The sequence below is a fragment of the Euprymna scolopes genome, chromosome 10 (genome assembly GCF_053919585.1).
Source record: "Euprymna scolopes isolate OS-2025 chromosome 10, ASM5391958v1, whole genome shotgun sequence".
Classification (NCBI taxonomy): domain Eukaryota; kingdom Metazoa; phylum Mollusca; class Cephalopoda; order Sepiida; family Sepiolidae; genus Euprymna; species Euprymna scolopes.
In genome coordinates, this window is record NC_136491.1 from 161,266,104 (window position 1) to 161,280,631 (window position 14,528).

At 35.6% G+C, this 14,528-nt stretch overlaps 1 protein-coding gene across 1 annotated transcript in view; it reads left to right on the forward strand.

Annotated features, from left to right (window-relative positions):
- Positions 1-6,125: 6,125 nt before the first annotated feature.
- Positions 6,126-14,528, forward strand: part of LOC145286342 (microtubule-actin cross-linking factor 1, isoforms 6/7-like) — a 770,369-nt gene continuing 761,966 nt past the window's right edge. Inside the window, exon 1 of the mRNA XM_080135266.1 lies at positions 6,126-6,299. Coding sequence (XP_079991392.1) covers positions 6,246-6,299 — 54 coding nt within the window. The 5' untranslated portion in view covers positions 6,126-6,245. The remainder of the gene's footprint in view (positions 6,300-14,528) is intronic.

The window sequence follows — 14,528 nt, forward strand, 5'->3', positions numbered from 1 at the left end:
TCTTAGTTTTATTCGCACCAAACAAGGAATATTGCCATTAGAAGGTAAAAGGCTATTATTTGGGACGATGTCTAAAGGGACATTATGTATCAAATTGAGCTTTGAGATGTTCGCATTATATTTAAATGTCTGTATCTTAGCACAATCAGATAAACAGGAAACAGAGCAGGAATTTCAAAGTTCGAAAGAGAAAACTATTAAAGTTATGAAAATAGTTGTTAGTGTGGAGTTTTCCCTATGCAAAAACAAAAAGAAACATCTGTACGATATACGAGGTTCATTCCAACAGTTATGTCTCCGATTTTATTCCACCCAAATGGATCAAAAAGAATTGCAAACTGCGTTGTTCATTGAGAATGCGGTAACTATGTAGAAAAATAAATTCTGGAACACATAGCTCGTTCGTATAAATATACTAATTATGTCTTCGTAGTTCTTCAACTGTTTGAATTAAAAATAGGAGGCGTTACTTTTGGAACAACTACGCGTAGATTGGTCAAATAGTTTTATTTTTATAAAGAAATCATTTTAAGCGAATTTGAGTTTTTGCGATGCACTCTTCTCTTCCTATGTTAGGAATGGCTTTATAAAATCTCGTTTTCTGAAGATTGAATTATTTGGAATTATCTTACTTGTTCTTTCACACTGTTTTATGATGTCATCACGAAATCGTTGCTCGTAGTTTAGCCATAAAATTTGATGTTTCTTATTTAATAGTAAATTACTCGATCAATTTACGTGCTGTTTTGTATATGATATTTCCTTTCCGTCATGAGTACGTACATGATATAGATTTTTCCTTCAGTTTGCTTTCAATAATGACGCATTACCTGAAAGTAGTTTGGTCAAACTCTTTGTCTTAATGTTCACAGGAAATATTAGTTGGAACATATACATTGAAGGCATTGCCAGGGCTTCTACGAGTAATGTAGGCTCTCCTTACCGTGCTAGAAATTACTTACATCCGAGAGTATCCTGTACCTCTACAAAGCCACCATTCGCCTATGTATGGATTACTGTTGTCACATTTGGACTGGTGCATCTGCTACTAGTCTCTTACTCTTAGACCGGGTTCAAAAGAGAGTCGCTTACCTAATAGGTCTTGAACTGTTAGCTAGGCTTCAACCTCTGTCTCATCGATGAGATGTTGCATCCCTCTGCCTGTTTTACAAGTATGTTAATGGTAGATGTTTCGAAGAATTTCAAGCCCTTGTACTCCTTCGGCGTAATTATCTCGACAAACCCGACAAGCAACAAGATCCCACCCCTACACAGTAGAGATTCCCAAATGCCAGAAAACCTTCTACTTTAATTGTTCCTGCTAGACTTTGGAATTCCCTGCCGCATTCCTGCTTCCATGACTGCACAAACGTGCAGAAGTTAAAGTATAAGTTTAACAGACATCTTGCTGCTCAACACCCTACATAGTGTCCCTGCAAATTATGTCCTAGATAGTAACCCCCTATATCAAAGTGTCACTGTGTTTTGTTTCGTGTGAAATTGCAATAAAATAAATATAGAAATATATTTTTTTTTACGTGAGAGAACTCTGAACAAACACCGTAAAAAAATTCTAAAGGATCAAAAACTTGGGTGTGTTTGCCTCCATTTTGATCGCTGAATGGGGCATAGCAGTTTGTGATTTGTTGCCAATTGTTTGTTCAATTATTCACCAAACATTTTTTACTGTAGTTTTTCCTATTTAGTTTGGAGATGTACGCTCAAAATTGTTGGCAGTTTTGTAAATTGATTGTGATATATGGCATTTTTTGGTGTGAACCGTTTCATAATGTGTTCTATTGTAAAAATGGCATAGGAATTTTTTTGCTATTTCAGCTAGTGTATTAGTAGAAATATCTTATTTAGTCTATTTTTATCTATTCTATTTTTGATTAGTGAACAGCCGAGTTTGCTGGGTTTTTATCAGAGTATTGTTGGCAGGTCTGCTCCGCTGCACCTAACTCGTTTCACTCTTTGGCGGGGTACAAAAAAGCATCTCTAACTTGATCGGAGCCGCATTATCTACAAGGCTCAAGCCTCTGTCTGATCACTTCGATATTTCATCCTGGTGTTTATTTTACAAAGACTTAGAATGTGCTCCGATGAACTAAATGCACTTGTACACGTTCAACTTAAATATCCCGGACAATCCTGGCTAGAAGCCAACTTCTACCCATTCAGTGCAGACATCCACAGATTCCGAAAAATATCCACTAATAATTATTTTTTGTATTATTTGAATTGCTTAGACTATTATTTTCATCTTGGTTGTTTTTTCCATAATGTTTCGGCCGATGTAACCCTCGGCCATCTTCAGGTGTATTCACCTTGGATGTTATTAGTGAATAGTGAAAAATGTTTGTTTATTTGCTTTTCCAACGAACACAGCCGTTAGAAATTTAAAACGCAAATAACGCCAAGTCTATTTCTTTTTTTTTTTTTAGATCCACTCCGTTCCCCCACCCCACCCATTTTTTTTATATGATATTTCGAGATGCGAATTTAGATGGTCGGAGGTTACATCGGTCGAAACGTTGTGGAAAAAACAACCAACATGAGACTAATAGTCCAAACAATCCTAATAATAATTTTTTTTATTAATCCTCATCTCAAAAATACACAATCATCATCCGCTCTAATACTTTTTCGCAGATTACTTGCCTTTGGAATTCCCTCCTTAGTCCTTGTTTTCAGGACTGTACAAACATACAGGCATATAAATGAAACGTGAACACATATCTAGCTGCACGCTGTCTTACTTAAAATTATCTTTATAAATCTGGTCCTAAACACAGTAGTTCTTACGTTTCGTTTATATTATGTCTAGTTTAGATCTGAGTTTCCAAAAGTGGGTTCCACGGAGCCCTGGGGCTATGTGCGTGAGTCTGAGGAGCACTGGAAGCCCTTTCGTAAAGAGGAGAAAATGCTTTACATGGAAAAATTAAATAGCTGCAGACATTTAAGCATTGATCATTTTTACTAGAAAGAGATATGATACATAACTGCAGGTGGAAAAGTTTTTCAAGATGGTTCATGAAAAAGTAAATAAAAAATATATTAACAAAAATGTGAAAATTTTTATTAACAAAAAACAAAAAAAATGGTTGTAAACATTATCATTGATTAGTGTTTAAATTGGAAATTAATGTTTTTCATATTTATTTTAGAAATTATCCTGTTAGTACACCCTGAAAATTTTTTGCCCCGCTCAGGGTTCCATAGTTTCATGAAGTTTGCTATATCCTGGTTTAGATGAATAAAAAAGCAAAACAATAATATTGTCCAAGTTAGGGGTCAGTTCGATTCAGTGTTGTAGCTAATGTCGTTTTGTTGAAAACTCATCACCTGCTCAGCCACCGGGATCTTGTTCTCGGTGATAATGGGTCACCAGTCCCTCTGCAGAGGTGCAGTCGACGCATTTTACAACTCAAATGGCCGACAGAGCAAATAATACGTCTGGCAGTGAACAAACACGACTGAGCAAGGATGTGTGCTCGAGTAGGCGAAAGCTAACACCGGACGTAGCATAAGGATATGAGATATATCAGGCGGAGTACATATGGTAAATTTGTGGAATCGTTCATGGAATTTACGTAACTTTGAATGTCTTAGACTTTTAGGAATATGGCTGATTCTCTCTAACATTAACATTATTCAGTTTCAATCGAATAAAACAGACTCATCTCAAATCATATTATTTTAACGTACACGCATACGCACAAAAATACGCACCCCAATATATATATATATATATATATATATATATATATATATATATATATATATATATATATATATATATATATATATATGCAATTTAAGAATAAGCGGTCACCCTCAACTTATAGTAATTATCATTTCCTACATTAATGAGAACGTAAGTTTGAAACGTGTTTGAAAATAATTACAGGGTAGAACGATAAAATCGTCGCCGTAAAGAAAACAATATTACAGTTTCATTTTAAAACTTTTATTGAAGAATCAATTCAGGTAACTTCATTTTGTAGTAGAGCTGACATCTATTCAATGTGGCCGCCTTCAACCTCAATCACCACCTCGATACGGGTCCAGAACTGGGAGCATGCCTTTTCCACAAGCGCTGGCGAGAACTCGGCGAATACTTGGCGGATGGCGGCGATCAGACCGGCTTTGGCGTTGTGGAAGGTCATGTTGGTGATGTTCCCGACGTATAATCAAACAAAGTAGTCCAGCGGGGTCAGGTCTGGGAGGGAGGCAAGGCCAGTGAAAGAAAGGATACAAAGTCGTAGCACTCCTTCTGAAGCCAATCCTGGATATATTTGAACTTATGGACTGGCGCCGAGATCCTGCTGCCACACACAAGGCTTACCAGCGGCAAGTTGATTGCACCAGGGATCACCACACTCTTCAGCACATCCAGGTACACATTGATGTTGATTATGAAGGTGACTTCGAAGATGTGAAGTGGCATGATGTGAACCTCACTTGAAACCGCACCAAAGACCAGAACCGTGCGTGGCTCTATGCGTTATCATAATTTGAATCGATAGAGAGCATGGATAGCTCGGTTAACATTGTGTCATTTTCAGACATGATAAAAGGCTCCTATCGTTCTTGGGATTTGTACACAACTCGCGAACTAGTAGATGGTCTACAACAAAAAGAAAACCGGTTTTCATCGAACGGTAATAGAATCACACACACACTCACACACTCACACACACACACACACACACACACACACATATATATATATATATATATATATATATATATACAGAGAGAGATAGAGAGTGAGAAAGTGAGAGAGTGTGTGTGCACAATATTTACCGTGACTATATGTATAAGAAAAAAATAGTCACGTTAAATATTAAACACACACGCTCTCTCTTTCTCATTCTCTATCTCTCTATGTATATATGTGTGTGAGATAGATAGATAGATAGATAGATAGATAGATAGATAGATAGATAGATAGATGGATTTACATACATATTTTCTGTTAGATATTACGCCTGTAAAATGAGACTACATGACATAAGAAAAATGGCGATTCTAGACTTGCACACGTAAGGAAAGTCGACAAGTTGTATTGTTTAATCACTAAATCTTGATAGAATATTTATTTCAAGAATCCTGGAGACAAGGTAACACCTTGCCATAATACAATTTTTAGATACTCTAAAGACAAAATTAAGGAAAGAATGGGCCAAAATTTCCCAAGACATAATTTGTAACTTTTGTAAACCTTTACCTAATTGTTATCCAAATGTTATTGACATCGACGGGAGTCATATTGAATAGTTTTGTTTTGGATATTTGGAGATAAGAATAATGTATCTATCCGTTTATTTTGATTTAATGTCCATACGTTGATTTATTTAACAAATATAGGAAAAAGAATAATTAAACACCTATACATACATATATATGTATATATATATATATGTATATATATATATATATATGATAATATGAAAATATATATGACAATTAAGTTACACAGAATATTCCGCGTTTCATTCTAGTGAGAATTCGTCAGGCACCTAGCTTTACATATGTATTGAGCACTGTTGAAGTAAATACTGAAAATTTACGCATAAAATGATATCTTTGTGTATTAATTTATGTAATAAAATGAAGTAATTATATATATATATGTGTGTGTGTGTGTGTGTGTGTGTGTGTGTGTGTGTGTGTGTGTGTGTGTGTGTGTGTGTGTGTGTGTGTGTGTGTGTGTGCGTGTGTGTGTGTGTGTGTGTGAGTGCAAATGACAAATGGTTGCTTCTGCGCATAAACAACAATCGTTCGATTGAGTGTTTTGGGTTAAATTTTTCAGAGGTTTTTTATGCAATGTTTGATTTTTACGCTTAGGGCATTGAAGATAAAAGAATGACTAGAGACAGCACACGACGCGGACTTTTTGCCAACATAACAATTTTGAAGCACAATAAAAGTATAAAGTAGCAACAACAGTCAGAAGTTAGAACCACGGATTTTGGCACCTCCCATTCATCGTTTACAAAGTCACATTATTCTTCACAACTATTAGTAACTACCATTCATTTTTTATGATGTCATCCATTTTCAAAGAAGTACGTGTGAATATTCCTTTCTTGATGATAACCATAAGAAGGCAAGATAACACGCCAGATAATAAACAAGACTCATACTACTGTTCATCCGCATACTGTTCCGTTGTATCACGGGTCTTCCATGTGGCTAGATAAGCAACTACTTCAAGCTTACATCGAACCCCGAATAATATGACAAGGGACGGACATCTTACCAATTACGTTATTAGTCCAGCGTTACTGCAGGTAAGTTAAATCTAGATGTTTCTAGTATTAAAGTATATTTACTTGAAAATAAGTGACGTCATAAAAGACAAACAATTTTCAGTACTAGTGCATATTGAAAACCGGATTCTCGCAAATACCCGGTAGGAGTGAACCGGAAACTTACACAAACCGCCGGAATATGCCGAACGCTGGTCAAGTTGATCAGCCAATCAGAATGCAAGAACAAACGTAATTAACCTATAAGAACCCGGCTTTTGATAGATTGGAAGAAAAGGAGATTATATCGACCGGAATATTGTGAGGATAATACTTATGAGAACAGTAGTCAGAAGAATTAAAATAATACGGATTATAAATACTCGTCTCAAAAATTCAGAAATATACTAGCAATGTATTTTGACTTTTCTATATAAACCAGCACGTCCTTTTGTTTCTATCGATAACAACTAATATAGTTTTGTATTCAGTTTTAATTATGTATTTAGTAATAGAAATCTCATAACTTCATAGATTTTTAAATATAAAAAATACTATCCCAGTATTTATCCCAGTAACCTACAAACCTTGCGTTCTGGTGGTGTTTTTGATATCGTATAAAAATCTTCCGTTCTTAAGGCATTTTTGATATCGCTTAGGTTGTGGGGGCATTTCTCACACAGAAAGTTTTCGACATGCTTGAAAAAGTGGTAGTCGGTAGGTGACAGGTTTGAAGATTATAGCGGATGAGGCTGAGTTTCGTAGCCCTATTCGTTCACCGTCTGCAGGGTCGGTTTAGCAACGTGCGGTCGGGCATTGTTGTGGAGTAGAATTGGGCCTTTTCTTTAGATTAATGCTCGGTGTTGTTGATTCAATGCGACCATCGTTTTGGACCGCCATATTGCATTTGCATCATACATCTCAAGCATTCGAAAACATGCGATAATATATTTTGTCTTCGTTTACTGAGATGGTGAAGATTTGAAACAGAATACACCTGAATATTTTTATTACACTGAAAAGACTGCCATGTAACAAATGAAAGATTGACTCACATGAAAGAGATAATTATTTAAGGATCTGACATAAAATTTTATAAGACACTGAATTACCCGTAACCTGTCTGGTCTGTATATGTTATTGCTAGCTATAGAATAGTGAATAAATTAATTTTGTCAAAAATATGCGCTTGCGCGTACAACAATTATCGCCACTTTTAACACAAGGAATTACATTGCTTAATGTCCAGAAAACTACTTATTTGCGGCAAACTTAAATACGAGATTTGTTTTTAGCATACACAAAAATTATAAAGTCGTCATTTAAAATGATATGTTAAGGTGGAAACAAAATAAAAATTTACCAAAACTTTTTATTCTTATATTTGTTTTTTAAAAAAGCTACATTTTATAGTGGTGGTCATTCGTACCTTAAAATTTGTCTGGCGTCACTTCCGCCGAATGGCTTTGTAAACAAAGAAGTGCGATTCTTAACCAATGCCAGTATGCTAATAAGCACTTATCATAATTCAACGGCTATAACCTTTTCCCGTTTTTAACAGGCTAAAAAATCTTTTGTTTGCATAATCTTCAATGTATTAATAAACATTTGCAAGTCATTTTAACGGTTTAAACTGCCAATTACCGAATCTAATGCATTAAAAAAGACTTTAAAATACTTTAAATAGTAAAAATTAAAGTAAATACGTAAGAAAAGTAACTGCTATATATTTGGGTTACAGTTAAATGGTTTCAATTTCTTTTTTTATTAACCAACCAGTTAACTATAAGACGTAACTTTTATTGCCTTTGGAAATAGTTACTTATTTTACGATGTTTGTTTTATCTATTAAAAATATTAGTTTGTTTAATTTATTAAAAATATTAGATGTTATTATGTGTTGATAGTTTAGTAGTTTCTTTTGATTAACACGGTTGAAACGACTGAGCCAGCTGATCTGAGTAATTTTCACGTCTTTAAACTGTCAATTACTAAATGTGTAAAAGACTTACATTTTATCAGCAACGAAAGCTATTGACGAGTTACACTCTCTTTCAAAAGTATACTGTAACGCGGGATGCATTTTTATATCGTAGCCAGATATCGCCTCCTCCCAATTCTAAAAGCATATTTGTGCGGCTGATAAAATTTGCGACTACATCTGTTGAATTCATTTTCAACGATGTAATGTATCCGCGAATAGAAGGTGTATCATTAGGCTCGGTCCTGGGGCCGATAATGGCATATATTATCGTGGGTTTCCATGAAGAGCAATTACTCTCTGGACCCATGAAACCTTTTGTCTATTTACGCTATGTGGACGACAAATTTTTCCTCTACAATAATCAACAGCGGCAAATAAGTTTTCTACCTACTTAATAGGATGCATCCCGCGTTACAGTATTTTTGAAGGAGAGTGTATTTCGCCCATAACTTTCCTTGGTGTATTGCTAACAAAAACACCATCTAGTTACCTTACATCAATATACCGCAAATATACATTTACGGGACTGTATACACGCTGGGATTCATTCCCCTTTCCAACGTAAGATCAATTTAATTTGGACCCTAACACATCGTGCCCTTATGACTTTGATGGGGAATTTAAAATAATTACTGACACCCTATCTAATAATGGGTACCCTCTGGATGTGATTAGGTCAGTTATGCTAATGATAATAGCTGAGTTCTCTGCAACAAAAATTCAAACAGTTAATAAATGTCCAATATATCTACGTTTGCGTAGTTGGGGACAGTACGTGAGAAATTCGCAAAGCAAATCCACTCAACAGCGCAAAATTGTTATTTTGCTTCAAATGTACGTGTTGTGTTCTCTAAGAAAACGTTAATACCATCCTCTCAAAAAGACGTTCTACTTCATCATCATAACGTCTTCTGCATCTCAATACAGACCAATTAGTAGTCTATATGTCATGAGTAAGTAGCTTGAATCCGTGTTAAATAAAAAAAATTGTCAACCACCTCAGCAAAAACAACCTACTCTGTGACAAACAATATGGTTTCCGTCCTGCAAGGTCTACAGCTAATATACTGTATTTAATTTCGCAGAAGATCAGTGAATCTTGCTACCGGGGTTTCCTATTAAGATCAATAGCTCTGAACACATAAAGGGCATTTGTATAGGGTTTGGTATAAAGATCTACTCACAAAATTTTCAGCTAGGAAATATCTGGACATGTCTTTTCAACAATCGAATCATTTCACTCCGATAGGTTTATACAGGTAGTCGTCTAAACTGTGAAGCTCAGTGTTGGCGTGCCTCGGGGATTCATCCTTAACCCAACTCTCTCCCTTATCTTTATCAATGATCTCCCATATCACATTCTAAGTTCACGTATACAAACTATGGCAACATTTCAAAGGACAACAATGACCAACATCTCTCTGTGTCTTTTTCCTTAGACCTTTAGCATGTAGTGCAATGGGGTAAAAAGTGTCAGGTTAATTTCAATGAATCCATAACCAAGCTTTTATCTTTTCATAATAAACGCTCTGATTCCCACCTGGCTACAATCTGAATGAAATATGCAGCATTCACGCGTCTTAACATTTTATATAAGCAATCCAAGTTTTTCACGTTTACACCATAACGATTTTCAAAATAGTGAATGTTTGACAGAATAAAAGTTTAAACTACCTAAGTACACATTAACAGTAACTTTTATAAATCTAATGTTTTTCTGTGGTAACTAATAAAAATGCCTATATACACATATTTCCCACAATATTTTAAATGTAAGAGGACAAATTGGAAACTCATGAGGCCTCCAAGGTGTTATTAACATCAATAATAAGTTGTCATGAAAAAAAGCACTGCCAACCTTGCGTGTATGCGTGTATGCGGGCATGTATCACGATAAACTGGTACAAGTCTTGTCTTTAATTGCCTGGCGATTGCTATGTGCGCTCCGAACTTTTAGCTTTAATTAAATCATTGCTTTTATAAAAATTAATTTATCACTTTGGCATTACTATGCTTTAAGTTTTGTCATCTTTTAAACGTTGCAAATATTTTTTCTCCATTGTGTGTGCGTGTGTCCGTTTGCAGGCGAATACCATTTATTCATACGTATTTGCTGTTGAAAGTTCACAAATAAGGAATATCCGCTTCTCATCTTGGTTTATCTGCGTCCGTTATAGAAATTAGGAGAAACGACGTGTTAACTTAATCAGCAATAGCCTTATATTCAGTAAAGAACACAAAACTATAGCAAAAACAATTTCTATCGCTATTGAGTCACGACTTATGAAGTTGAAGAGCTACACGGCGATACGGGTTAATGAGACGCCATAATTGTCTACTGAGAGAGTCGGAACACTAATCAAAGGTATAAATTACTTTTGATTTACTTTGGTTTATAATTTGTTGAGTTTTTATTTGAATTGTAATCAATAGGGATGCAACGACGTTATAATGTGCAAAAAAGTTTTTTCTATCATGTTTGAAAATGTTACAATGTTCAAAGAGCGAGATCGGAGATGCATCGCTGTACAACTCATGCTCTCTCCCGATCCAAGTTATGACAATAAGACCTTTGCCAGCACCCTCAAAATGTATTGTTGGATTGCCAGGATAAACAGGGACGTGCACAGGGTGATGAACACAAACTTTCCGGCTACGATGATTGTCTTTGGTGTGGTTTCAAGTGAGGGCCACATCATGCCACCTCGCATCTTCGAAGTCGGCTTGAAAGTCAGCACTAAAGTGTACCTGGATATGTTGAAGAGTGTGGTGATCTCCTGATGCAATCAGGTGGCTGCTGGCAGACCCTGGATATGGCAGCAGGACTCGGCGCCGGTCACAAGTCCAAAGACACCCAGGTTTGGCTTCAGAAGGAGTGCTACAACTTATGGAAAAGGAATGCTCCCAGTTCCGGACCTGTATCGAGACGGTGATTGAGGCTTAAGGCGGCTACATTGAATTGATGTCAGCTCTACTATAAAATCAATTTACTTTAATTGATTTTATCAATAAAAGTTTTCAAATAAATCTGAAATGTTGTTTTCTTTAGGGCGACCCTTTATCGTTCCACCCTGTAAAACCCATGACTGCGTGAAAGCAGATATTGATGTATTAATGTGATGTAGTAGTTAAAGGTCTCCGCGTCCTTGAAATTGACACTCTCCAGCATGATCGATTGCCTATCCACCGGTGGAACACCTGGTTGCATATGTTTTTACTCTTTTTCGCGCCTAACAAGACATATTGCCACTTCGACGTAAAAGGCTACTATTTTGGATCATGTCTGGCAAAAGACTCTGAGAAGTTAATCAGCGAAAGCTCAGTTCAGAGTACATTTAAATTTCTGTACGTTAGTACAGTCAGAAAATTAAGATACAGGAAAGGAATTCCAAAGTTTAACAGTTCGAGGGAAGAAACTATTGGAGTAGAAAGCTTTCGGCATGTAGTGACCTCACCAGTGAAAGGATAACATTTTGCTGCTTGCCAAGTTAGTGGAGAATATGTACTTCGAGGTGACTGAATTCTATGAGTTCATCAGAGCACATTCCATTAAAGTACTTGTAAAACAGGTATACGTATAAACCATTGTGGTGATAGAACTTGGAACTTGGTCGATAGTGCGAGATCTATTAGATTTGAAAATCTTTTTGAACCCAGTTTATGGGAGGGGTGAATAGTGTTAGGTACAGCAGTCCAGATGTGCTTACAATACTCCATGCATAGGCGAAATATGGCTTTGTAAAACCGTAGGATACTCTCTGGTGTGAGTAAATTTCTCGCACGGTCGAGGGAACTCGGAGTCTTTAGAGTAGACTTGGCAATATATTTACATGCGATTATGCACTAGAGTCGCACGAATTGGATTATTTTACGTGAAGACCGAACTTTATCAGCTGTTGAACTGAGAATAAAAATATCATCTGCGTAAGCTAGGTACGTTACTTCCAAACCTATTCCCACAGAAAAGACAAGACATTCCTCCAAAAGCATATAGTAGTATATGAGGCAGTTTAGTATGGTTGGAACGAGTACACATACTGGCCTGACACTATTTTGTACATCGAAAAGCTTCAATTCCTTGCCCGTACACACAAACGGAACTTAAGCAGTGATAGACTTATATTTAGGAGCTGGGATGCGTGGGGATGCGTTTCTCGCGTAAAGTATCAATCGGAATTTGAATGCATCTTTCAGAATGTGTGGGAGTGCTCTGACATCGGGTTTTTTTTATCGGAATACCTCCGATAAGTATCGAGAATCGATAATGGAGTACTGTTGCCACATCTGGGCAGGAGCTGCTAGAAAGGACTTGTCCTGCCTCGATAGAGTTCAAAATAGACTTCGTAGCCTCGTAGGAGATGTCCTTTCCTCTTCCCTGCAACCTCTATCTCACAGAAGAGATGTTGCGAGTTTGTCTCTGCTTTATAGTTATTTTCATGGCAAGTGCTCGACTGAGCTTCAATCTATTGTCCCCCTTGCTAAACTTTCACAAGAAACACTCGTCTAGCTGTAAACACTATCAATAATTACCCCCACCCACTCTTTATCTGTGCCTAAACCTAAATGTAGATTCCATAAACAAAGCTTCTTTCTTAGAAGTGCACACCTGTGAAACTGCCTTCCGTTTTCTTGCTTTCCAGCTGACTACAATTTGATTGTCTTCAAGTCCAACGTAAACAAGTTTTTGATGAGCCGTTCCACTTAAATTAACAAATTCACCGACTTTCCATTACTAACGATTACTATATTGTCCAATTGACTATTGTACACTCTTAACCCTTATCCTCAAGTTGTCGCTGGGCCTTGGTAAGTGGTGATGACTGTGTAAAAAAAAGATAAGCTACTGACACGTTCGAAATGAATGTTTTTGTTTAAAGCACAATTGAACTATGATTTTTTACTTTGCATTTTACACTTTAAGTGAAGCCATTATTTATATTTCATTTTATAAAATCAACAATAGCTTCTCTACAGTGCAATGTAGACAACACTGTATTATGGACTACGTAAATGTAGGGAGGAGGCATGGGAATCTTCCTTCCTGAATACCTAATTAGAGCAATCAATCAATCGATTTGATTTTTAAAAAATGGGCGATTACACCAATTTCGATTGCAATAAAAGTATGGGAGGGTGGAACATTTGTTGAAACTTATTTAATATTTAATTCCTGACATCGTCGGGTCTCTATGCTAGTATATATATATATATATATATATATATATATATATATATATATATATATATATATATATATATATATATGCTGTTATAAATATGTTTTTTTCGATTATATTTCACTCTTTGTGTCTACCAATCCTTATTGTTTAGGAGGCCAATCTATGTTAAATATAATAACAGAGCATAGATAAAGGAATAATAGTATGATTACATTCCAAGATGCTAATAATCATTTTTCATGTAAAACAGCTTCCACAGAATATTTAAATTATAGTACATTTTTTTACAGATCCGTTTTGTTATGCAGAAACAAACGATTATTATGTCAATACCGTCTCCTTTTGTGCATATACTGTTAAAAAAATTAGAAATTCTTTGCTTAGATATAAAAAATGCATGGAAATATAATGCTGCAGGATGAAGATTTTTTAGAAGACTAATAAATTGAAAACACTTTAATTCATACGTTGAATAAAACCTGTCTAGCTTTACAAGTTGAACAAAGATGGCTGCCGGAACAAAAACAAGACATTGAGCCACAACTAGGGAGTATAATAAAACTATCAAAAATTATTTAATAACTTTGGGCTCTCTATAGCAATATAATATAACTTATAAAAAACAATATAATATAACTTATAAGAAAACCTCTGTGTTCTTAGATATTTCACTTAACTTTGAAACTTACAGCTCTTACCATAAACCAAGCTTTACACTTTTATATGTTAACGAGTTCTCCAATCACTCTCATTAAATTATTAAAATACAACCAATCTCTAATAGAATCTCTGCAGAAAAAGAGGCTTTTGATCAAAACGCCATGATCCACAACAAGGCACTAAGGAACTCAGACTCTACTGACAAAATAAAATACAACAACAAAACCCCAGAAACTTACCGTTTACCCTCAACAATTACGCTTAATATGTCTCGTACTAAAAAGAAACCATCCGATTAATTTTAATAAAAATATTAACTTCAACACTCACCCACGATCACATCAACCAACCCTCTAATAATAATAAATCTAGCCCTATAAAAAGAATGAGAAGAAAAATATTAGTTTTAACCTCCTTTCCGTTCTAATATAAAAACTAATATCCGAA